The sequence below is a fragment of the Olea europaea genome, chromosome 4 (assembly GCF_002742605.1).
Source record: "Olea europaea var. sylvestris chromosome 4, O_europaea_v1, whole genome shotgun sequence".
NCBI lineage: Eukaryota > Viridiplantae > Streptophyta > Magnoliopsida > Lamiales > Oleaceae > Olea > Olea europaea.
The window spans coordinates 2,664,076-2,690,522 of NC_036240.1; the positions used below are offsets into that span (position 1 = coordinate 2,664,076).

The 26,447-nt window shown below is 35.9% G+C and overlaps 2 protein-coding genes and 1 pseudogene across 3 annotated transcripts; all 3 read left to right on the forward strand.

Moving 5' to 3' along the window:
• Positions 1 to 2,662: 2,662 nt before the first annotated feature.
• LOC111392300 lies at positions 2,663 to 8,958 on the forward strand (annotated as a pseudogene).
• On the forward strand, positions 8,270 to 13,190 carry LOC111393276 (3-isopropylmalate dehydrogenase, chloroplastic-like). Of its 2 annotated transcripts, none has more exons than XM_023018729.1 (12): positions 8,270 to 8,411; positions 8,930 to 9,165; positions 9,288 to 9,417; positions 9,536 to 9,647; positions 10,591 to 10,666; positions 10,775 to 10,863; positions 11,164 to 11,250; positions 11,887 to 12,003; positions 12,098 to 12,205; positions 12,294 to 12,347; positions 12,451 to 12,603; positions 12,854 to 13,190. In XM_023018729.1, exons 2-12 carry the CDS (start codon positions 8,961 to 8,963, stop codon positions 12,926 to 12,928), a joined length of 1,206 nt encoding a protein of 401 aa, XP_022874497.1. In that variant the 5' UTR covers positions 8,270 to 8,411; positions 8,930 to 8,960; the 3' UTR covers positions 12,929 to 13,190. The 2 variants fall into 2 exon arrangements, with proteins under 2 accessions (XP_022874497.1, XP_022874498.1); XM_023018730.1 differs by having other exon boundaries at positions 8,283 to 8,411; positions 8,907 to 9,165.
• A 6,287-nt stretch (positions 13,191 to 19,477) lies between these two features.
• On the forward strand, positions 19,478 to 26,038 carry LOC111393278. Its single transcript, XM_023018731.1, has 12 exons — positions 19,478 to 20,374; positions 20,718 to 20,920; positions 20,992 to 21,189; positions 21,503 to 21,574; positions 22,223 to 22,318; positions 23,386 to 23,465; positions 23,560 to 23,635; positions 23,794 to 24,004; positions 24,256 to 24,452; positions 24,774 to 24,882; positions 25,012 to 25,101; positions 25,222 to 26,038. The coding sequence occupies exons 1-12, from the start codon at positions 19,846 to 19,848 to the stop codon at positions 25,965 to 25,967; spliced, it is 2,607 nt and encodes an 868-aa protein (XP_022874499.1). The 5' UTR covers positions 19,478 to 19,845; the 3' UTR covers positions 25,968 to 26,038.
• The last annotated feature ends 409 nt before the right edge of the window (positions 26,039 to 26,447 follow it).

Here is a 26,447-nt window from a genome sequence, read left to right on the forward strand (position 1 = left end):
CTCGAGCTTGGATCAACCTCCCTTCATAATCCCTATGAATATTTTCAAGCTTCAGCTTCACCTCCTCAGCCTCATCCTTCATGGCACCAACTTCTTCTCGAGCTTTCATGAGCTCTCTATTCATCTGCTCATGCTCCCTCAGCAGCTGAGCGCGCTCGGCCTCAAGGTCGGCAATTCTTTTATCACGAGTCGCTAGGGAGTCCTCGAGGTCCGTCAGTTTGGAGGACTCATCTTTTTCCTTCAAAGATAGACCTCGAGCAATGCTTAACTTCTGGGAAAAATGGACGAATGGAAGTTTAATAAAATCTTGAGTAAAAAAGATGTAAAAATACCTGAACAAATAAAGTTCGGATTATATGATCGACGTACCTTCAGCGTCATGGCCTCGAGGGCCCTCATGCCATCATCAAAACCAATATTTCCTCGGTACTGGTCAACAATGCTCGGCAGAAATTGGCCTAGGGTTTGGTACTCTGATGGGACAGAGCATGTTGGCAGAGCCCCGTCCTCGAGATCAACCACTTCGATAGGACCTCGAGATTGAGGGACACTCCGAGGTGTACCCTGAGGGGTCGGGCGCTCAACCCTCTCCCGCTCTATGGCCGGGGATTTTCCCCTTGGGTATGGAGTTTCATCGGGGCCACTCATCTGTTTCTCGAGCCTGGAATCTCTAGTTCTCTTTTGTCCCCTCTTCTGGCCGAGAGCCCGAGCCTGGGGGACCTTCGACTTCTTGTTAACCGCATGACGTAGGGCAGCAGGATCAAACGTCATTTCTACAAAATCACCCAACATTAGCACCAGCACGAGCATTACAAACATAGGCAGAATAACAAAAACATTGAAAGTGCATATCCTACCCTCGATGCCTTTCCCATTCACGAGATCGAGGACGTCACCTATATCGTACACCAAAGGCTCGAGATTTTCTAACATCAACCTATCCCTCTCTAAGGACTCAAAATAGGCTTGACCCTCACAAAACCTCGTAGTATCTGGTAAGGCCCACTGAGCACTAAAAGGTAGGTCGAGACCTTGAGTCACGACGTAAAACCATTTTTCCTTCCACCCTTTTAATGAACTAGGCATCCTTGGGATCCTAAACCCTCCTCGGGATGAAAAGTAGGCGAAACACGAGAACTGGGGAAGTTGTTTCAAGTCGAACATCATCCTACATAAGTCTAGGTATGGGGTAATTCCTAGGTACCTACAAGCTACAAAAAAATAAGTCAACATCCTCTACCCGTTTGGCACTAACTGCCCGGGGCTCATATTGTGCTCGGTCAACAGGGTAATAAATAATGGGTGTACGGGCCACCTAAACCCCCCTTTAAAGAATCTCTGAAAATCACAAACTCTTTTTCCCGAGCTAGAGCCATCCTATCCCCATCCTCGGGATGCCTTATATCATAACTCGGCATAATGCCATATTCCTTAGCCGTCGATATCGCTAAGTGTTCCTTAAACCTACAGGGTTGATCTGGGAACCTAAGTGACATCGGATTATCCTGAGCTCGAGGCTGAGCACTAATAGGTACTACCATCGGCACTATGGACTGTCCTAAGTCCTCGGGTGTAGAACTAGACCCCGAAGACGATGTGTCTCCTTCACTACTCGACATCCTATTCCAAGCTAGGACCTTTGCAAATAAACAACTTAAGTTCTCGAGCTCTTATCTGATACCGACGATTGCGAGAAAAAATTACTGAGAGTGAAAAAGTAAAAAATGAATAGCAAAAGGAGTATTTATAGGAGACCTGGGTGGGAGCCCAAAAGTTACTGGCACAACCGTCCGATCATGCCACGTGTCTACCATCCAAGGGCTCAACCCTTCCACCGCCTTACTCATTTAGGGCTGATGTCATCACCACTTCAACTTCGCTCACTCGTCTTCAAAATCCCGAGCATTTGCACATCAGTCGCCTTCGAGCCTCTTTGCATCATATCCTCGAGCGAAGGCTTTGAGCATATGTGCACGGAGGCCAATGATACTGACATTCCTTGCAACCCGATCACTATATTATCCCGACGATCAATTTAAGATGAACTTGCAATTCCACATAGGGAGTGCTCGAGCATATAGCAGCCCCCTGGCTGCTTTACATATTGCGATACTAGTCATCGAGCATAAGCAGTCCTCGAGCATATGCTCCCCTCAACAAACTACGATTGTTAACCCTTTAGAATTCCTATGCAATTAGGACTTTAAATCAACCATATACTTGACTCCCGCAAGGACTCTATCACACATACAATTATAGTATTTGACCAACTCCTTAACTGTACAGGACTCCAACAGATAAGGACATCCAACTAGTTGAGTCCCACTAGGAGAATGTCGCTTACTACTATAAATACAGAACCTTAAATCATTATTCAGGTACGTTTTTCATTATTCTTCAGCCTATAGCCTCACGCATATAATTTCCTTTCTGACTTAAGCATTGGAGGGGCGACGAAAACATACATCGTTGTTCTTGTTTCAAGTATCGGAAGACTACGATCGTGCTCAATCCAAATCATCAAGCTCGAAAAATCTTCGGGTACGATTTTTGATAGCATCAGTATCAAACAAGCTCTAATTGGCACGGATGTTATTATTATTATTATTATTATTATTTATTTATTTGTTCATCAAACCGCATTGCTTGTTCTGCAATTGGGTCCGGGTCCGGGTCCGGGTTCATCTTCATCGGATTTCAGTCTTCCAATTTCACAGATCCGCTTCTCCCTCTCCCCTTTCTGGCGTTGCCTAGTGTTGACTGGCATAATTTCTCTTTCTCCTCTTTTTTTCATACGAAACATGTCGGCCGCATGTCTCCAACGTGTCGGCGGCTTGAGTGAAGAACAAATAAGGGAAGAAAAGGAGAATTATAAAAATAGGGATCGGAATTTGAGTCGGGGCTTTGAAAGAGATGATAGGAGGGGGAAACGTCGGCAGGGGGATGACAACAAGGAGAATGATTATAGGAGTAGAAAAGATGACATGGGTAGAGGGAGGAAATTACTGAATTATGAGTCAGATGATGAGGTTGATATAAGAGGAGATAAAACCGGTGAACGGCGAATGAGTAGGGAGGATACTAGTAATGAAGATGATGATAAGAAAGAGTATAGGAGGAGAGAAGTGGATTACAAAGAAAGGGATCGTAAACGGGATTCACATAGGGATGTGGAGGCTGATAGGAGGGATAGAAGGGGAAAAGGCGGACATGGGAATGACGACGACGATGAGAATGGGCGATATTGGGGTAGTGAGCATCGGTATAATGAGGATGATTCACGGGTGGATAATAGGAAAGAGCAGAGAAGGTATAGAGAAAGAGAAAGAAACAAGGATGATGTTATTGACAGGAGGAGAAGAGAGGGGAGGGATGAGAGTGAAGAGAAGAATAGAGTTTTGAGTAAGAAACAGGAAGATGCAAAGCCTGAGACTAATTCGGGTCTGGGCATGTCTATGAATTTGGGAAGGAGCGGAGGAGTGCATATTCCGCCATTTAAGTTGGCCAGAATGATGAAGGAAATTGATGATAAGAGCAGTGTCGATTATCAGAGAATGACATGGGACGCATTGAGAAAGAGTATTAATGGGTTGGTGAACAAAGTGAATGCAACCAACATTAAAAATATTATTCCAGAGTTGTTTGCTGAGAATCTGATACGTGGGAGGGGTCTGTTTTGTCGTTCATGTATGAAATCACAAATGGCTTCACCAGGTTTCACCGATGTGTTTGCTGCTTTGGTAGCTGTAGTAAATACCAAGTTCCCTGAAGTTGGTGACCTTTTATTGAGGAGAATTACTTTGCAGTATCAGAGGGCTTACAAGCGGAATGATAAAGTTTGTACATTAGCTTCTTTTTGCTATAATTTATTACTTGTTTTCTAGTCTTTTAGCAATGTTTTATTATCTGTTATTTGATGTTGATACCTTTTTGCAGCCACAACTACTTGCTGCAGTCAAATTTATTGCCCACCTGGTAAACCAGCAAGTGGTTCACGAGCTGATTGCTCTTGAGCTGCTCACATCTCTGCTGGAGAAACCTACAGATGATAGTGTTGAAGTAGCTGTTGGCTTTGTCACGGAATGTGGATCCATGCTTCAGGACCTGAGCCCTCGGGGATTGCATGGTGAGTACTTATCCTTTTCATTTTGTTCTATGCAATATGGTGCTTGTGCTTTAGCACATTCTTTATTCATTTATAATTTCTATTCAGCTTTTAGTATTATCTTTTTGACGCATTTTGGGTTTTTTCTTTAATAGGTATTTTTGAGTGATTTCGTGGAATTCTTCATGAAGGGGAAATAGATAAAAGGGTTCAATTCTTAATTGAAGGCCTTTTTGCATTACGGAAGGCAAAGTTTCAGGTGAGCATTCATTTACATTGATGAAGTTTGGAGTTGTAGTATCTTTATTCTAATTTACTTGGAATAATTTCATATTAGATATTTGACACATTGTATTGCTTTGTGAATGCACCATATCAGGGATACCAAGCTGTTCGTCCAGAATTGGATCTAGTGGAGCAGGAAGACCAATTAACTCACAAAGTTTCCCTTTTAGACGAGATAGATCCTGAGGTTGCTTTAGGTACGTTTTCACATTACTGGCTCTTATTAACTGCTGCTACCTTTCAGATTTGTGTGAGGGGAACTTACATATTTTGTGCTCACTTACTCTATTTAGATGTTTTCAAGCCGGATACCCAGTTCTTAGAAAATGAAAAGAAATATGAAGAACTCAAGAAGCAAATACTAGGTGAAGAATCTGAGGACGAAGCAGATTCAGAAGGAGAGTCCAAAGATGAAGATGAAGATGAATCTGGTGAAGAGGATGAAGAACAGATGAACATAAAGGATGAGACAGAGACAAATTTGGTTAATCTTAGAAGAACTGTCTACTTGACAATTATGTCCAGTGTTGATTTTGAGGAAGCAGGACATAAACTGCTAAAAATCAATCTAGAACCTGGGCAGGAGGTTGGTATTATGATCTCACATCATTATTTTTATTATTCAAAGTGATGCTATCTATTGATTTACTGAATATGAGAGACTTGAGGTGTCTGACTATCAGAAAAGAGAAGAAACCACGTCTTTTCAAAAATTGTAGAAACCTCCCCCAAAATTTGTTTTTTCACAACAAAATCCTTCCATTTTCACTCAAAAACAAATTTTGTCTTTCCTTTTTATTATTAATATAAAACTCATATAAGCTATATTCCTGTCACTGTTTTTTCTCATTTTAGAAGAAATATTGTTTAAATTAATCAAATTGGATTATTTACTATATGCGAATTTTTTTTTTTGTTCGTTAATTTTAACTTTTTTAGTATTTATACAATTCTGATTTGTTAAATGATAATAAAATATCTAATATCAGTTCAAGAAAAAATAAATAAATAATTAATTAATTAATTAAAAGTTAAAAATTAAAAATTCCCTTATCGTAATACCTGAAACATAATAAAATTAGCATTAAATAAGGTTCGAAATTTGGATTTATTTTTCTTTTCTCTTTTTTTTTTAGTCAACATTTTTATTAATTTGTTCCTTTTCATTTTAAATAAAAAAATTTTTCTCTCAAAAATATTATTGAATTGTTACCCTTTTTGCATTAAAAATGTGAACTTTCTTTGAGCTGAAAGTCAATTTTTTTAGCTGAATTAAAATTAAGAAAAAATATTGTTCCAAGTTTAATATGAAGACACGGGTAAAATAGGAGGGTTATATGGATTTCTGCCTAGAGGAGAGGTTCTTGTAATTTTTTGTAAGAGTCGGTGTTTCAGTGATGGTTGGATACATCAGGGGTTGTCTCTGTTATTTATCTCTTTCTATTATTATTTTGTATGATGTAAAGAAGGAAAAGAAAAGGTTTGTCAGTGAACCAGTGTTTCTTGTTTTAATCCAGGTTACTCTATTAGCTTGCATGGATGATGGGTCCAGGTTTAGGTTAGTTGGATATGGATTGACATAAATTACCACAAAATGATATGTGTTACCTTGTAAGATTTTTTTTTTTCAAAACAATGCATTGTGGTCAATTTATTTTACGGATGTTTGTTCACAGCATTAGAATAACTAATCTTGGATGTCAGCTCTTCTCTAGTGTATCTTAAATTCTCGTGGCTGTCGAATGGAAGAATACAGTCTAAAATATTTCTCTGGTTTTCTTCTTTTCTTCAAGTATAAAATCTGCCATGGTGATATTAATTTTCTTAATTTTTTTAGTATTTGTGGAATCGTTTTCTGAGTGGCCAATTAATTTGTGACATTACATCGGGCAGTTGCTGAATAACTCTGCTTGGGCTTGCTTTTAATCTGTACAGATGGAATTGTGCATTATGTTGTTGGAGTGTTGCAGTCAGGAGAGGACTTACCTTCGCTACTATGGACTTCTGGGGCAGCGCTTTTGTATGATCAACAAAGTTCATCAGGAGAATTTTGAGAAGTGTTTTGTTCAGCAGTATTCCATGATCCACTGATTGGAGACTAATAAACTATGGAACGTGGCAAAGTTTTTTGCGCATTTACTTGGCACGGATGCATTGCCTTGGCATGTTTTGGCCTATATACGGCTAACTGAAGAAGATACAACCTCATCTTCCCGTATTTTTATTAAAATTCTCTTCCAGGTATTGATTAGCGTTTTCTTAATTTATTAAGAATCTGTCTTCCAATTCAAGTTATCTACTGTATTCCATTTTTAATGCTGTCCACTATAATTCTTACTACTACACTCATTGAGTAGGCTTCTGATATTTATGTTTATTGGTCAAGTTTGGAAATAAAGTTACTTATGTTGACAACAATGTAAGAGTTACCACCAAAAAAGTATCATTTTTCACCAAATAGGTGTAGTGGTGGGGGGGTGGGGGGTGGGGGAAGAAAGTAGACATAAAGAAAAAGATACTTCAAGTTCAAAGTGGCGCTTACATTTTTTTTTTTTAAGCATAGACTATTTGGTGGATCGTATCGTAATAGAGCATTTACTGGATATCACTTATTTTTTGGTGCATGTTTGATGTATTCAACTTTGTGTTGTTTTGGTTTTAGGCTTCTTTTTACTGATGCTCATATTAATAAGTTGCTAAACTCGAATGCTTTCTGTTGTAGGAATTGTCTGAGCACCTTGGGATCCGATTACTGAATGAGCGTCTTAGCGATCCTACTGTGCAAGACTCGTTCGATTCTATTTTTCCTAAGGACAATCCAAAAAACACAAGGTTCGCTATCAACTTCTTTACATCCATCGGTCTTGGTGGAATCACAGAAAACTTGCGTGAATACCTCAAAAATATGCCACGACTCATTATGCAACAACAGAAACCCCTCTCTGAGTCAGACGAGTCGGGTAGTTCTAGTTCTGACTCAGACGTATCTGGATCTGAGTCAAAATCGGGATCATCAAGCTCTGACTCAAGTGGGAGTGAAAGTGAGACCGACAGCTTGTGTACGATATGGAAATGGAGGAGCTGTTTTGAAAATTGTGAATTTTAATTTAAATATACCAAATATCCTCTCAACTACGTTCTTCAAGGAAGCATGACGAAAATTAAACAACTCTTTTATATTTTCAAAGTCACGACCTTGACCAGTAAAATCTTGAAGATGATAATGAACACCTCGAAAAAGAGTTAAAAATTGAAGTCAATTTGGAAATCCATAGTCTCCCAACAAATATTTATCAGGACATAAAATACTTGTAAAATTAACAAGTAATTATGATACAATAAGATTTTTTTTTTAAAAAAAGGAAATAATAAAGTAGTACCTTGTGGCACTTTAAGTCCATTTCTCCTTGTCAAAGCATCACTCAACATTTTAGAATCATGTGCTGATCCCTCCAATCCACTAATCTCTCGATGGAGATGAGATTTTCTTTTGAGATTGCTATTTATATTTTCTACCAAAAAGTCTTCCAAAGTCCAATAAATTAGAAATTCCCTAAGCCCCTGTTTGAGCCATTTTTTGAAGGAAATTAATAGAAAAAATATGATCGTTATGATCAATTCTAGGGCCCACATCAAAAACATGAGGTCAAAAAATATGGACTGCACATGAAGTCTAACGGTCAACTTTTTCATTTTTTTGTCCAATTAACATGCTCTGTAAGTCATTCTCAATTAAATATCTCAAAACCTGTAGAGATCCCTAAAAAATTTCAATTAAATACCCCATAACTTATAAAGATTTTTTAAAAATTTATAAAAGTCTCTATTAAATACACTCAAACTTTTAAAGAGTTTAAAAATCTGAATTCAATACACAGAAACTTTTTAAATTTCCAAAAGTTTTTAAAAGTCTCCATTCAATACATTGTAAATAGGCTTCTTCTCCCCTTTGGGCCGCCGCCGCTCTGCCTTCAACTGCCACCGGCCTGCATCGCCCGTCGCAGTCTTCTACCCGTCTCCGGTGAGTTTCCGTTGGTCGGTTCTGGTCTAAGCTTGGGTGTGGGGTATGGGATCTGTTTCCCTTTTTAACAGTTTTTCGTTAGTTAATAAAAATCACAATTTTACTAAATGGTAATTATTTTGATTACACCTTCACAAATTTTGTCTTCAGTTTTCTGCATTTATCTTCTTCGATGTATCAAGACACAAATGCATTTCTGTTCCATTTGGTAGGAAGGACTAGATAGTAGTGGACAATGTCCAAGGAAGAAAAAAAGAGGAAGCTAAGATCTATTTAATTATACCATACATTCCACTCTAATATTCTTATTGTTAGTGGAGGAAGAATTCTAGTAATTATATTGCACTCCAAAAGTGAGCTCGACACCCAACATATTGGATTTTTGCTGCTACTGAATATTGGGGCTCAGCTAGGGATGTGTTTTGAGGTTAATTGGGAGCTGTCAAAGTTCGTTTATAATTACATTAAAAACAAATTTGATTCACCTCGTGTTAGTTCATTACCCTCAATCTCGACAGACTTGACGTGCTCTGCTCTATGTGACTGACAATGGCCGCTTCTCTCCAATTCAATTTCAAACCCGTATTCCCTACGAAGTCCTCCACGAATTATGCTCCTAAATTCAATACAATCCGTTGCTCTGCCTCTCCAACATCCAAAAGCTACTCCATCACTCTCCTTCCAGGCGATGGCATCGGCCCTGAAGTCATCTCCGTCGCCAAGAACGCTCTGCAGCTTATCGCCTCTCTTGAAGGTAAGAATTTAAATAAAAAAAGTAAAAGACTCTCTCTCCCTCCCTCTCTCTCTCTCTCTCTCTCTCTCAACACACACACAAACAATATATTTACATAACTGGTATTATGATATGGATCTCAGGGATTAAGTTTAAGTTCAACGAAATGCCTATGGGTGGCGCCGCCTTGGATTTGACTGGAGTGCCATTGCCAGAAGAGACCCTTTTGTCTGCAGAGCAATCTGATGCCGTTCTTCTTGGAGCCATCGGAGGGTATAAATAACATAAACTATCAAGATCTTACGTGAACTTAACTTTCTGTTCTATTATATGTTTCTTGTATTTTTATTTATTTATTTATTATTTTTTACTTTGTGGATTTGATGAGAAGGTATAAATGGGATAAAAATGAGAAGCATTTGAAGCCCGAAACAGGGTTGCTTCAGCTTCGGGAAGGTCTTAAGGTGTTTGCTAACTTGAGGCCAGCCACTGTTTTACCCCAGGTAAAAGATTTATGTTGGGTTGTTATTTAGCGTCTTTCAATTTGAAAATTTATAGTTTTAAGAACGAATGTTTGGTTCATCGTGCATGTATGAATTGTTACTCATCAGTGGAGTGTTAGCCTTGGGTCTCTTTGAGCGAGCCCGTGATTCATTTAGAAACTATGGCATCTTAGTATCATATTTGAAAATAAACCTTCCCTTCAGTCTCTAATTAAATGTTACGGTTGACTTTTCTTGCAAACTTAAGGTTTTGGAGCATATTTGTTGTGCGGCAGATCAGACCTTTCTTGAATCCAACAACTGTTTGTTTTAAATTCATTTGAATGAGCCTTGAGAGGGTTGATACGAATTGAGAGATGTGGGACTGTTTATATTCCTTTGCTGAGTTTCCTATTTTTTTAAAAAGTCGGTATGCCAACGTTAGGACTTCAAAACTATTTAATTGTGAATCTAAAATAATGTGTAAGAGATAAATTTTTCACCAACTTAGTTGTTTTGGAAGTCTGGTCCCTCAAAGAGCAAAAAGCTTTTTCTGTTTTCTTTAATTATTTCTTGTGGGTGTAGTCATATTACATCATCTGAATTAGTTATAAAGTATAGACTCTTGATAAAATCAATTTCAATTTTCATGTAAGTAAATGGGGAAAAACTCTGGTTAACCAAAAATATGAAACTGGAACTATGGAATGAAGGACTAAATATTTCATATCTGATTTATTTTGTTCTCTCAGTCAATTTGTGCTTGTTATAGCATATGATTGAATAGTTAACCTTGTTTAAGCAGTGTCTGGATGTCCAGTGAAAATTATTTGGTCACATCATTTAAGTATTACTTATTGTAAGAGAAAAAAATAAATGCTTATTACATGAGAACTTCTCGCTTTATTCTAGAATGTGGGTGCTAAATCTTGATTTCGATAACCTGCTTTTCCAATTGTATTAGTTAGTGGATGCTTCAACTTTAAAAAAAGAAGTTGCTGAAGGTGTGGACCTGATGGTTGTGAGGGAACTCACAGGAGGTTAGTGTGGTATTTCTAATATCGTATATTTTCTAAATTTCAATACGTAGTCTTTACTTTTAAGTTTTTAGAATTCTTTTCCTAATAATATCATGTCTCTCCCGCTAGGTATTTATTTTGGCAAACCAAGGGGTTTCAGCACAAATGAAAACGGTGAGGAACTTGGGTTTAACACTGAGGTATATGCAGCCCACGAGGTATTACTCCATTCAACTTTGTCCTACTGCTGAATTCCTTTATAACATACTAATATTCAATTTCCTTGCATTTATTCCAAGCAGCCTGGCCATTTTCCTGACTGTTGAAACAAGAACTGGACAGTCTCTTTCTTCTTTTTTCTTTTTCTGAAGATTATTATATTCTTGGTCTTCTTGGAATTAAGTACTACGCAAAACTGTTTCTCTTCTTTTGATGAAATCTCGGAGTACTCTAAAACTGACATTCTGCACTACATATGTTTCACTCTTTAATATTTATGTGAAACATAACTGTATCAGATTGATCGCATTGCTCGTGTTGCATTTGAAACTGCTCGGAAACGTCATGGTAAACTCTGTTCTGTTGATAAAGCAAATGTTTTGGAGGTAATTTACTAGGACCTTTATTTTTTCCCATGTTTCCTTGTCTCTATCTTTCAAGTACGGCATTTTAGGTCTAAAATATTTATGAGATATAAATCATTAAGTTAGTTGCCTGAGTTTCTTTTATCAAAATATTTCTGTTTCTGAACAAAATCTCAGTTTCTATTAAATTGATGATACTGGAAGCTAGAGGTGGTGTAAAAGCACTTCTGAATATCAGTTGCTTAGGCCAAAATACCAACTGTTAATTCTCGATCTTTTCTTTTTGGTTATACACAAAGGACATCATGCACTGCTTGGTTGGAATTCAAGATCAAAACTATTTTGAGACTGATGATTATTATTATCTTGAGCTGTATACTGTTGCCTTTAACATATTTGTTTTGGAAGTAAATATACTATTTTGGTTAATGACAGACTTGCTTAAAAAATACAGTCAAGAATTCATTGAACTTCATTCCAGATCATGAAATTTATTTAAAGCAATTTCTTCCTATTTGTATGTTTTATATGGTTCAAATACAGGAGTTTGATGGCACATCATGGACATTTATGTCAATGAGTTGGTCGTGATTTTTAAGGCAATTGAGCTGATGGTAACAAACTCTTCATGCTCCGTTATTTTTCTGTACTGGCCAGGCCTCCATGCTATGGCGGAAAAGAGTTTCAATGATAGCCTCTGAGTATCCTGATGTTGAACTTTCACATATGTATGTTGACAATGCCGCCATGCAGCTTGTTCGAAATCCAAAACAGGTTTAGTTTGTATATGGTTTTCTCTGTTTTGGGCTTCTTAAAGGCATGAGAATGAACCTAAACTTAATTAGACCTCCAATTTCTGATATTGCAGTTCGACACAATTGTTACAAACAATATATTTGGTGATATTCTATCGGACGAAGCCTCTATGATCACAGGAAGTATAGGGATGCTTCCATCTGCTAGCCTAGGAGAATCGGTATGAATGGATTATTAATCTTCATACAAATGAAAAGAAATTTCCTATTTTGTTTTATATATTCATGTTTGAATGTTTGATTGTTTAGGGACCTGGATTATTTGAACCGATACATGGTTCGGCTCCTGATATAGCTGGGCAGGTTGGATTTCTGCAGTACTGTTATTTTACCAAATTTTTGTATTTTTGAAAAATCAGAAGTAATCATAGTTTTTGATGGTGTGCTTTATATTTTAACAATTTAGGACAAAGCAAACCCGTTGGCGACAGTGCTTAGTGCTGCCATGCTTTTGAAGTATGGCCTAGGAGAGGAGAAGGCTGCCCAGAGGATAGAGGCTGCTGTTTTGGATACTTTAAATAGAGGGTTCCGCACTGGTGACATACACTCGGCTGGTTTGGTATGTTCATTATGAACTACACTTTGTGTGATTGATTAAGTTTTCTTTCATTATTTCTTTCTTTCGTCACGGATACAATTAATCTTTTGCTGGATTTTTTTGTCGGACGAGAAAAAGTAGTAGTAGACTTGGGAAGCTTTTTGATTGAGTAATATTTTTACCCTTGTATTGTATGTTCATGCTTGGAAACCTCTGTGTCGTTAGTCATCTTCCTTCGTCTACATAGTTATATTTCTCTCAATTTCTTCAGAATCTGGTGGGATGCAAGGAGATGGGTGAACAAGTGTTGAAGTCGATTGATAGTACGGTCCCTGCTGCTGTATAAAATCTATAGCAGGATAGTCCCTTGGATCAATTTCTTTTTCCAGCAGTAGACCAAAGAGCATTTATGAGATCAAGTTTGTGCAAACTTATTGAAGTTTTTGAGAAATATTAAGTAAACTCTAAAGTTCCGTATAATTCTGTTGCTGTGGGTGTTGTATCTGAATAGCTAGACCAGGCTTTTAACAACGATAAGATTCATGATTTATTTTTGTGGTAATATTGAAATATTCATAAAATTATCGTATTTCAGGATTTGTTCGGCCCTTCTTTTTATCAATATACTTGTTCATACCTGTTTTGTATTGCATACCAAACACAATACATATAATCTGAGGAATTCATTTTAGTTACATTTGCATGAAATTGTCTATGATTTTTCACTGAAAAAATGTTTGAGAACAGTGAAAATAAAGATGTGCACAATATAATTTTTAGTGTATTTTCAGATTTTTCTGCTTGGGGCAGTATTTTATCTAATTTCACGTTCGTTATTCAACTTGCAACACGACGTCACAAAGCATGTTTGGTATTCCGAACTGGAAACACCAACTCTAAATGGTCACCTAAGATTGCTTTCTTAATTGGTCTAACTTATGTCAATACCATCAATCGAGTCTCATCGATAAGCATAATTGGTGTTGTGAATTGGACACGATAACCCATATATTTTGTCATATATGTTCTTAATGCATGAGAATATGAGATGGCAATGCATTCTTGAACTGATAATTGTGATTTTGTTTATGTTTTTTGTCATTTTCCGAATTCAGTAAAGGGTTCCTTTTATTATGCTTAGTTAATTTTAGTGTTTATTGCTATTATTTACTTATTGACAACAAATTATTTCTTTTTCTTGGAGACTTTGTTGTACAAGAAAACATTTTTTCTTCACAAGAAACTAAGTTCTTTTTTCACAGCTGTTATATTCTTCTTGATTGATTGAGATAAGTAATAGGGCTTCATTTTTAATAAATTCGGTCTATTTTCAGGTTCTTCTTCGTAGTTCAAAAATGAAGAATTCCGGGGGCCATATTGTGTCTATTCCACTTGCAATAAAATAACTAGAGTACTAAAATAACTAAAATACTAAATAAATGGTTATGATAAGATAAATGATAAACTTGCGCTTGTTTGGATAAATTATAAGTTATTGAAATTATAAGGATATATAAATAAGTGATGGATAAGCGAATATTTATTGTGAATAGAAATGAGGATCGAGTTAGGGGAACATAATGGTTGATTGAACACATACTTCGGGGGTCGGGCATTATTTAATTCACGTGGGACCTGCGCGCTTTGTGAGAGTCGATCACCCTCGGTGTTAAACATTTTTGGGCAAAGTGACATTTTTCTAGAAATGATGCTACGTCAGCAGTTCAAACCTTTTTTCTTTTGTTGAAAAAAAAAAAAGAAAAAGAAATTGATCGCAAATGTGGCGACATCACATTAGTGGTAGGAAATTTTTATCCTGAGTAGGAGAAACATTGGATTTGAGTTGTTCTAAACTTTATGGGCATTGTTAGGTAATAAAATAGGACAATAACAACTTAATTTGTTGGAGTTCAAACTATTTAAATTTTGATTTCAAGCCAATATATATATCTTTTATTTTCTATATAATTGTATCTTATCAATACTAGTGGACCCCATTAGATCATCAAGTCGCTCATCGCGTCTAAAATAGTTGTATAACACCGTTTTCGCCTGAAGATTTTATGGTACCTCTATACCTAAGATAAATTTATCTCTAATATAGTGAAATTTTATATTGGTGATTAGTGAAAATTTTGCCGGTTCTACAATATTCAACATTTTATAGTTTTAATGCAAGTATATCTTGATTTTATATTTGAAAGATTTTTATTTCCTATCGACAATTACCAACTAAACTGACTTCATCAAATTATTTATGATCATTAATTTTCTCGAAGATGGTGGAATTTAACGTGAGTAGCCTAAGCCTCTTCATCTTTATTTAACGTGGAATTTATTTCCTAACATGCCCTTTGAAGATGGTGGTTCATTTTGAGCAAATCAATTTTGAAATCTATCGTGCTCATTTTTTTAGCCTTAGTTGGATCGAATGTTGCATTTTGGAGTTTAATGGGCTCTAATACTATATTAAGACTTGGAATTCTATTTTAAAATGTCAACTTTATTAAATAGAGTAGCATAAACCCTTATACATTAGTCAATATTATTATCTTTAATAATATCAATATCTTTAAGCAAGTATACTGAAAATCTTTAATGTTTTTGCTATTTATCATCACATGGTACGTTTTTTCTACAGCATTCAGCAGGTGGAACATCTACCTTGAACTTCAGAATACCCCAATGGACATAATCTAGTGGTGCAAAAGACATCATTAAATGGTCATGATATTCCCATAGTAACTCCAGGTGAAATTTATCCTCTTCTTCTTAATCTTATACGCTGTATTTAATAGTATTATACAGAAAATGAACCAAATTTTACTCTGTCCTTAGTCTAAAGCATCATAAATGTCTTATATAATTATTTTGTGCAAGCAATTTCTTCACTCACTAGAAAGTGGAGACGTGGAGATAAAATTACTTTAGAACTGCCCATAGGTCTCAGAACAAAGGCTATTCCAGGCATCTTCTTAGCTCGATCCTCTGAAAGTTTTCTGGTAAACATGTATTTTCTATCTCGTGATCGAGAATCTATTTGATGACGTGTTTTCTCGTACTTCAGATGACCGGTCCGAATACGCTTCTGTTAAGGCAATATTATATGGTCCCTACCTTCTTGCTGGTCTTTCCAATAGTGATTGGGACATTAAAACAGGATCATCAGCTTCTTTTTCCGATTGGATTAGGCCGGTTCCATCTACATACAATTTTCATTTAATATCCATTGCACAAGAATTCAATATCGAAACATTTGTCGTCTCAAACTCCAACCATTCAATCATAATGGAGAACTTTCGCTCAGCAGGAACTGATTCTGCAGTCAATGCAACTTTTCGACTCAACATAAACCATGCTAATGGTGAAAATATTGCAGAGCCAAAACATGCTATTGGGAATTCAGTCATGCTAGATCCATTCAACCTTCCAGGCATGGTTGTTATGCATCAAGGAGTTAATAAAACTCTCTGAGACGCAGATTCTTCAGAGTCTGATTTTTCTACTTTTCGCTTGATTCACGGGCTGGACAAGAAAAGTGGATCCGTTTCCTTGGAATCTGAGGATCAAAAAGGCTGCTTCATTTACAGTGGAGTGCACTATGAATCTGGTACAGGCATTGAGCTTGGTTGCAATCCAGGATCATCAGATACATGATTTAAACGCGCAGCGAGTTTCAAGTTTAGGAAAGGATTCAATGAGTATCATCCTATAAGATTTATGGCAAAATGGACAAAGAGGAATTCTCTTTTGCCTCCATCACTTCGCTTAAGAGATGAATCTTACAATGTGTTCTTTAACTTTCAGGCATAATGTTCTAAGCCACTCTACATGAATAGTATGATCACATCTTTTTCATGTAAGCATTGATAAGTTATTTCGTTGTCGTTTTACTTAATTATAAGTGATTGGTTTTAAATTATTGGATAAGCAACTACTTTTGTTGGCCATTCTGTTAAGACTCTTTTAATTACGTAGGTTAGAGGTGTAAATTGAAATGGACTCGGTCTTCTTTGTAGAGGCAAGCACCGTCTAAGATACAAAGAAGGCCGCTAGGCTTTGTTTGACATCTCTAACTTTAATTAGTTCACTTCAGAGTCTTTCAAATCGAGTCACGTATTGCTAAACAAGAAAATCGATTAATTATGAAATTAGTGGTCGCAAAGTTCAAAGGTAATTGATTACATTGTAACAACTTTTTTATTGTCATTTTCAGGTTGAATATGTCATAAATAAAATATTTTTGGTATAAAATATCTCAAATTTAGGATATTATACTATGTAATTATTCAAAATTAGGATGATGCTACACATACATCAAAGTGTCCATGGTGGCATTTACCTTCCTCACGTGGAGGGGGCCCACTTTGAATAAAATATAATTTATCTAAAGTCAGTCCCCCTCTATGTGAGGGAGTTGGATATCGTTATAAACATCGCATTATATATAAGTAGCATATTTCTCAAAATTAATTCGGTTGGACATATCATATTGACAAATTGATAGACTTTAACTTCCCTTTTATTATTTTATTTAATAAAAAGTACTTATTTTAATAAAGAGTTTATTTTAGAATAAGTAATATAATTATTTAAGTTTGATTTATAAGTAATATTATTTCATTTTTTATAATTTACTTATTTAGTCATAAGCAAATTTTTTAATGGATGGTTATATTTTCACCATAATTTTTAATAATTAGACTATATTTAACTGCACGAAATTTATTACATTTGAAAAAATCTTTTATTGCATTCTTATTTTCAAATTAACATAAATTATTCTTGATTATAGCTTATCTTCAAATTTTTTTTAAAGACAGGATATAAAGATTTATTTGTTCATTGTATTTTTAAATAAGCAAAACAAATAATACTGTAAAGATATGAGTAAATATTTAATCCTCATTTTAAAATAAGTTAACAATATATATATGAGAAAATATTTCATTCTCATTTTAAAATACGTTAACAATATTTTTGGACGAAAATCATGATTAAGGACAAAATTTTCTGATTAGTAACCTGTTAAAAATAAGAATGCGATAAAAAGAATTAAGAATGTAAGTATGATAATAATAAAGATTGATGATATTTAATGTCATTAAAATATTATGTATTTATGAAATAGTAATACTATTTACAGTCTCTTACTATCATAATTGTCCTACATTACATACATGTGGTGATTAGTAATTTAACGCATTAATGTGGTGATTTTTCATTGCCCTATGCATCAAATCACATTAGTCTAGATTGCTCCAAGTGAATATAATTAATTTTAAAATACTGCCACAAGAGGGTGTAACTCCCAAAAAGTTTCTAAAAAGCTCTCACATACAGGAAATTATTTACAGAAATCTATGGTGCAGTTTGTGCTCATATTCAGTCCAAAATCAATGAATTTTTGTCAAGTATTATTCTATAAAAAGTTTGTTAAATATTTTTTGGGTAATTAGCACAGAACGTCCCTACCTTTTATGTCTATTGTGGAAACCATTCATACTTTTCATTTTTTAGCATTTTTGCCTCTACCTTCTACCTTTCTTGGCGTTGAACGTCATTTTCACCAATTTTGGACAATTTTACCCTCCATTTCAATAAAACAAAAAGAAAAGAAAGGAAACAACAAATAACTAATTGCAATCACAGTCCCCAATTTTTAAAAAATTACAAATCAGTTACAAATATATACAAAATTTTCAACATAGGTGCCAACGCCCATGGAACCCAATTTTCGGCCACCAAGGCCACTGGATTTTAACACCATCACCATCTCCTCATCAACCCTAACATCCCCATGCAAATTTCAGCTCCAAATTCCAATAAAATCGAGCTAAATTTTGCCCAAAAATCGCTCTCACGCACGGTATTATTGCAAATTCAGCCAAATCCATGGACGCCTATATTCCATACAACCCACAAGTTGCTCAAGCTTCCAAGGCACATCCATACATGTTCCAATTACAGCAAACAACCCAAAAAGTCGAGATCTACAACCAATTTCCGAGTCAGCGAACTCGCAGCTGACAAAACCATTTTCTGGCGATAGTGGTGGGACCCATGATCGCCGACCACCATCACTGGACACTACTCATTATGGCGCATCTACTGAGCATATGGGTTTTCCCTAGTTCGGAGTTGAAATGGCTCTTTGTCCAGAAAAGGTGAACACGCATAGAAGCCGATCCTATCTCCTTTCAATTGGCATCTCTCCACGACTCCAATCTACAAATTGCATCAATCAACCTGCAATTGAAGGTCAAACAACGCTGGATATGGATTTAATTATTTCAATTCATCAGCCAAATGCAACAATTTTGAATTTGACCTTACGGAATGTGTGGCCGTGCGAGGAGGATAATTCTCCATCAATTCGTGAGCTTAATGTGTCCCAACATATGAATCAACCTAGGGAAACTCAAATTCAGGCCCCAAAAACACTAGGTAATTGTTCAATTTTAGAAATTACAGCACTCATTTGCCAAATTTTGGGGTCAAATGGTGTTTTTCACACACTTGAAGAAGAAGGAATAGAAACCGGATGTCATTTGTAACTTTTTAAAAATTGGGAACTGTGGTTGCAATTAGTTATTTGTTGTTTCCTTTTTTTTCTTTTGTTTTATTTGAATGAAGGGTAAAATCGTCCAAAATTAGTGAAAATGACGTTCAGCGTCAAAAAAGGTGAAAGGTAGGAGTAAAAATGTCAAAAAATAAAAGAACGAAACTTTTTCCAAAATAGACATAAAAGGTAAAGGCGTTTCGTGCCAATTATCCATATTTTTTTTGTACCTGAATGAGTAATTCCCCCATCAACACGGGGAGTTTACAGCGGGATGCACAGGGAATTTAACTGTGCCCCCCGTTAATAGTTGCCCCAAAAACAAATGAGTTCTCTCCCGATCACTCTCTACACCCACCATATATTCACACGTGTACACACACATAAATATCTCATTTTTCTTGAACTCGTTGGCTATATATGGCTTGTTTTCATCCTAGTCACTTAAAAATATTTACTGGGTTTCAGTGCTACAGTTAATTAATAAATATTTTATGATAAGTATCCAGCAGCCTCAATTTTCAACGGTGTTAATTTTGGGTGAATATAGATGGAGAATTTAGTGTTGTTTTGTTCTTGAACTTCAAAAAAATCGATCTATTTTTCCCCCATTTACCTTCAGAAAGAATAACAGTTATATTCTGTTTTTAATTAGAATTTTCTAGCTTTTCTTGATTTTGTTGCTATTTTTGAGGGGAGATATGAAGTCTTTTGTGTTATTCAAGGTTTTAGAATTGGCCCTTTTGTTGTTTTTGCTGTTTATGTGTGTTTTGAGTAGTAAGGTATGTACTAATGGTGGTGTTTCAATTTCATCACACACGTTTCGATATGAAATGTTATACTCAAAGAATGAATCTTGGAAAGAAGAAAATCTTGCCCATTTTCATTTGATTCCTAGTGATGATTATGCCTGGTCCAAATTGATTCCTAGGAAGGTGTTGAGAGAGGAGGATGAGTTTAGTTGGAATATGATGTACAGAAAAATGAAGATATCTGATGGGACTAGAGGGATTGGTGGTAGTTTTCTCAAGGAAGTGTCATTGAATGATGTGAGATTGGACCTTGATTCGGTGTATGGTCAGGCACAGCAGACTAATCTGAAGTATCTTTTGATGTTGGACGTTGATAGATTGGTATGGAATTTTAGGAAAACCTCTGGTTTGGATACTCTCGGTGAGCCATATGGGGGTTGGGAGGCTCCAGATGTTGAGCTTCGGGGTCATTTTGTGGGTTAGTATAATTTGCTGCATGTCTTATTTGATTTCTAGTGATTTGAAATTGTACTTACCGATGAATTGTTCCATTCTTGTTTGTTATATGCATCTCAGGTAACTGAGATTGTTGTTGATATGCTGAACTTATAACAAGAAACCAATGTTGGAGATGACTTGTTATCATTATCATCTGCTAATGTTAGAAAGATAAAATATTTTTTTTCATTCCATCTTGTACTAGATTGGATTTCAGTTACTTCATAGTGATTTAAAAGTGAATTATATTAAGATTATGCATACCATTTCCTTGGGGATGCTGTAATGAGTAATTGACAACTGTTGTATCTGACTTAATGAAGGGCATTACATGAGTGCATCTGCCAAAATGTGGGCTAGCACACATAATGATAATCTCAGAGAAAAAATGTCTTCGGTGGTTTCTATTCTATCCGACTGCCAGAGGAAGATAGGAACAGGGTATCTTTCGGCATTTCCATCAGAACAGTTTGACCGTTTTGAGACTCTACAAAAAGTCTGGGCACCATATTATACAATTCACAAGGTAAAAGATGCTATTAGCATTCAATTTATTGCTAAGAATGGCTACTAATATAATTTGTCAAAACTTTGCAGATATTGGCAGGTCTTTTGGATCAGTATATGTTTGCTGGTAATGTTCAAGCTTTGAATATGGCGACATGGATGGCCAGTTACTTCTACAACCGCGTGCAAAGCGTAATATCATGCTATACCATTGAAAGACATTGGTTATCACTCAATGAAGAAACAGGTGGCATGAATGATGTTCTGTATCAGCTATACAGCTTAACGGTCAGCATGTCTCATTTACTCTCCCTGGCCTGTTTTCCGATATATAAAATTGTCATAGGCTTCTTGTGAATATTTGGACTTTAACATATGAATAAACCAGGAAATGATAATTTTCACAACAAATTCGTGTTGGAGTTCATTGTTGTGTTCTCCCAGTCCTTGATTCAACAAACATATTTAAGTCAAACCTATATTATCTTCTTAATTTTGATGCTTTAGATAATAAACCAGAAAATAGTTCATGTGTTATGGCATTGCTATATTTCATGTTATGCTGTATTTTTAAAAATCTGCATTTTTGGGAATGCCACAGGGAGATCAAAAGCATTTATTGTTGGCTCACCTGTTTGACAAACCATGCTTTCTGGGATTGCTAGCACTGAAGGTAGTTTTGAGTAATAAGTTCCAAATGTTTCTTGTTGTATTATTATCTTTTCTTCTCATCTACAATTGCTTGGGGAATTACTATAAGGAGAAGGGAAATAGGACAATGTGTAAGAGGTAATTTGTGGAGTACAGAGTAAAAGTAACTAATTTGTTAACTACAGTTCATGATTCACTGATACCCGCTCTAAGTAATTTATGGAAAGCTTTTTTTCCGAATATATTAGTGGAAGTGTCCTACAAGGATGCAGGTAAAAGAATATGTTAATCATATTGTGATTGATTCACTTACAATAGTTTAAAACGTCGAAGGTTGACAAACTCATAAACGAGGTTGAATATAAGAAATGTCAAAGTTTAGCTGCATTCAAGTTGTTCATCGAAAGTTGCTTCTTGCTGGGTCATGCAGTTGCAATTATTTCTGTAATTATTTAATTCCTTAAAATCTGAGGTAGTAGATTCTAAACAGAGAACTAAGCCTAGTCTTTGTCCCGTAGCTCTTGATCACATTCAAGAGTCTTGTGCTTATGTTCTGATATTGAGTTGTCTAGTTTTCCATACTTCTTTTAATTCTTGAAACTTAAAATTATCATTGAGCATTTCTGTATACCTTTTTCTAATGTTGATTTATATTACTTTTTACTTATAGGCGGATGATATATCTGGTTTCCATTCCAACACACATATTCCTATTGTTATTGGATCTCAATTGCGGTATGAAATTACTGGTGACCCACTTTATAAGGTAATGTTTTTATATCGTTTGTCTAAAGTAATCAACAGGTGAATGACAAATGAAGGCATAACTCTTTTCCGTAAGAGATTTTAAACCATCAAACTTGACTGGCAAAGCAATTGCACAGGCTGCTTATTTGGATAGATTTAGTCTATCCAGATGGAGTTGAAGCAGTTGAAGATATAAATATAAATATACATATATTTCTACCTCCCTCACTGATTAAACTTTCAAATGAGGTAATTCAACTTTGTTTTGGAGCAACCAAAGGTCATGAGTTCGCCTCATAGCCATCCAATTATGAAAATTTCACGTTGACGTCTTTGATGAAAAGATGTATCTAGTCTGCACTTGAGGGTCGTATTTAAGTTAAATATAAATAAATAAAATTGTTCTTTCTATTGCAGAATAAACTTTTAGATGAGAGGGTTAAACAAAAGCATCAATTGGCTTAAGCAGGGGCGGAGCTAGGGGTAGCTCCCCTAGGCTCCAGACCACCCCTAAATCTGGAGAAAAAATAATAATGATTAGTCCACCCCAACATAATTTTTCTCTGGCCCTGGGCTTGAGCTTTAAAGCTTATGTAAATACACCCTCTCATTGAAGCAATAAAATGAAAAAAGTTGGGAAAACGAAAAATATTGCATTTACAAGAAAGACTATATACTAATTGAATGATATACGAGAAGACATATCTAAGTTCTTTGTTATACATACTTAATTTCAGTAGTGTCTTAGTGCACCTGACTTGTATCACATGTTGGGTAATGGTATCCTTTCCCGAAGAGTTAGACACATATCATTAGACATGGGTAAAATATGTTATTGTAACTAAAACTTTGAATAACATACCTTTATGTTGGTTCTGCTTTCGCTTAAAGATGGTCGTTTCCCTTCCTGATTTCTTGATTTCCCATGTCGTGTCATTGTGGGAATTCAATTTTTATTTGCCTTATGGTCCATAACAATAAGTTATGGATGAGTTCTGAGTATGCTATTGCTTGAAGTTTTAGGTTCAATAACCAGGGCAAAAAAATCATCTTTAGAACTCATCTTTTAAGCTAAATGGCTTGCAGGAAATAGGAACATTCTTCATGGATATTGTCAATTCATCTCATAGCTATGCAACGGGAGGAACATCAGTTGGCGAGTTCTGGTACAAAGATTGATTGTTATTGAACAATTCACTATGCCTGCTAAATTGCTTCTTTCCTTACTATCTATTATGCCGCCTTCTCGATTATCTGTAGGTCAGATCCAAAGCGATTAGCAAGCACTCTAGAAACTGAAAATGAAGAATCTTGTACAACCTATAACATGCTGAAGGTGTGTAAATCTTTTATTTTTATTTTTAACTTTGGATTAATTCAGACTTCAGAAATATGGGACTCCAATTTAAACTTTCATAAGGATTTTTTCTTGATCCACGGTATCATTATGGTGAATGCTCGAAGCTCATGGCGCTTTGAACTTTGATCACATAGGTTTCTCGTCACCTGTTTAGATGGACCAAAGAAATGGCATACGCAGATTATTATGAACGAGCCCTGACAAATGGTGTTCTGGGTATCCAAAGAGGAAACGATCCCGGGGTGATGATCTACATGCTTCCACTACACCCAGGTGGCTCCAAGGCTCGAAGCTACCATGGATGGGGAACAAAGTTTAATTCTTTTTGGTGCTGTTACGGAACCGGTGTGCATTTATCCTTAGTGTCAACAATTTCATCTTCTTCTTTTTTCTTCTTAAAAAATTGTATTCTGAATTTTCTGTAAAAAAATTTGTATTGTTCAAGTCTACTTGAGTGTTGTTTTCTGGTTTGAGTTATTTAATTACTCTAATAAGTTGCTTTCCTCGTCTTTTCCTTAGTTTTTTTTTTTTTTTTTGGAAGTCCCAATATGTGCTGTATAACTTTTTAACATTCTTTCTGTCCTTTTCTGCTGTAGCAATTGAATCATTCTCAAAATTAGGAGATTCAATATACTTTGAAGAAGAGGGAAAAGATCCAGGGCTTTACATCATTCAGTATATCCCTAGCTCCTTTGATTGGAAATCTGGACAAATTTTGTTGATTCTAAGTGTTGAGCCTGTTGTTTCGTGGGATCACCGCCTTCAAGTAACGTTGACAATTTTCCCAAAGGAGGTATCAATCGTCTGCTATTTACTTCCTGAGTATCAAGGAATTTAGAATGTCTCATAAGTCGTAAACCTGTAATAATATATTTTCTTGGGCAAGCACACGGCACTCTATGCACTTTGGTAACAGGGAACATCATCCCAACTGGAGAATATAATAGTATGTTCTAATGATTACTTACCTTAATATCAATATCTGTGTATTCAGAAAATCTTCAGCTCCATTTTCTCTGGAAGTGATATTATTACTCAGTTATTTTCCTCAGTATTTGCTGCAGTTATTCAATAGTATCCTGTACTAATTTTTTTTAATGTCTACTCAATGCAGCAAGAAGAAGGAGCACCATCTACCCTAAATTTGAGGATACCTTCATGGGCATATTCGACTGGTGCGAAGGCATTTTTAAATGATCAGTACTTGTCCGTGCCAGAAGCAGGTATGAACCTCATCTTTCTTATTATAAGTACCTTTATTTGTGCTTTTTCCTTTACATGGATATAAAACTAACTTCAAGTTGATAAGCAAATAGAAAGGAGTTCATCGTCTTTATTGCACCTTAATGCAGGCAATTTTCTGTCGGTTACTAAAAGTTGGATCTCGGGGGACAAAATCACTCTCAAGCTGCCTATGAGTCTCAGAACTGAGGCCATTAAAGGTATCTTCCAAGGATGCTCCTATAATCATCATAATATTCTCGTTTTTTGTCGGTATTTCATATACGGAGAAAGATTCATTTCTTGCATTGAGGCTAAACTCTTGTAAACGACATTTTCAGATGACCGTCCAGAATATTCTTCTCTTCAGGCGTTTCTGTACGGTCCTTACCTTCTTGCTGGACTATCTACTGGTGACTGGGACATTAAAACAGAGTCGCCTACTTTTTTGGATTCTATAAGTCCGGTACCCGCTGATTACAGTTCTCATTTGATTACTCTTGCTCAAGAATCGGGGTACACAACATTTGTCCTTTCACATGCTGATCAACGAATAAAAATGGAGAAGTTTCCAGAATCTGGAACTGATTCTGCCGTTCGTGGTACATTTAGAGTCATCTTGAAGGATACTGTAAATGAAAATCTTTATGTAGCAAAAGATGCTCTGGGAAAATTAGTCATGCTAGAACCGTTTGATTTTCCAGGCATGCTTATGTTGCATCGTGGGGATGGTGAAGATCTTGAAGTTTCAGATATCTCATCATATGATGGAAAACAATCATGCGGTTTCCATTTGGTAGCTGGACTGGATGGAAAAGATGGAACAGTTTCCTTGCAGTCTGAAAAACAGCAGGGCTGTTATATTTATAGTGGCGTGGATTATGGTTCTGGTGCAAGTGTCAAGCTTAACTGTAGTTCTGATTTCTCGGATGCTGGATTTAAACAGGCTACGAGCTTTATGCTGAAAGATGGAATAAGCAAATATCATCCTATTAGCTTTGTGGCAAAAGGGGCGAAAAGGAATTTTCTTCTGGCTCCATTACTAAGTTTGAGGGATGAGTCGTACACTGTGTATTTTAATACTTAGTTATGAATTTGGATATAAAAATTTGTAAATTTCTATTAAATAAATAAAGGATGAAGAATTTGTTCTGTTTCTTTGAGTATTCTAAGGCTAAGCCTCGAAAAGTGAAGGTGATATTCCTTGGGATTCATTGGCCATACCAGAATTTCCAGTTCAAATAGGTTCCAAGGTGACATAGCTGAGGCTGATTTTTTCTATTCATGTTGGGCATTGTTTCTTGTCTTCTTTGATAGATGATCTTCATATCGTTGCAGGGGAGTTTGCTTTATGATGTTGTTTATACTGGTTTACTGGACTATTGAGGAAATGACAAGTGGCGAGGTAAATACTCCTATACTTTCAAATCCAGAAGCACGATGTGTCACATGTCAATTCACATTCTAGTTCAAGTACAGAAAAGTGTGTATTGGGATTCATGTCGTAAAATTTGACTGGGTTTTATTCTGGCTATCAATATACTTTACTGGCTATAAAAACATAGGT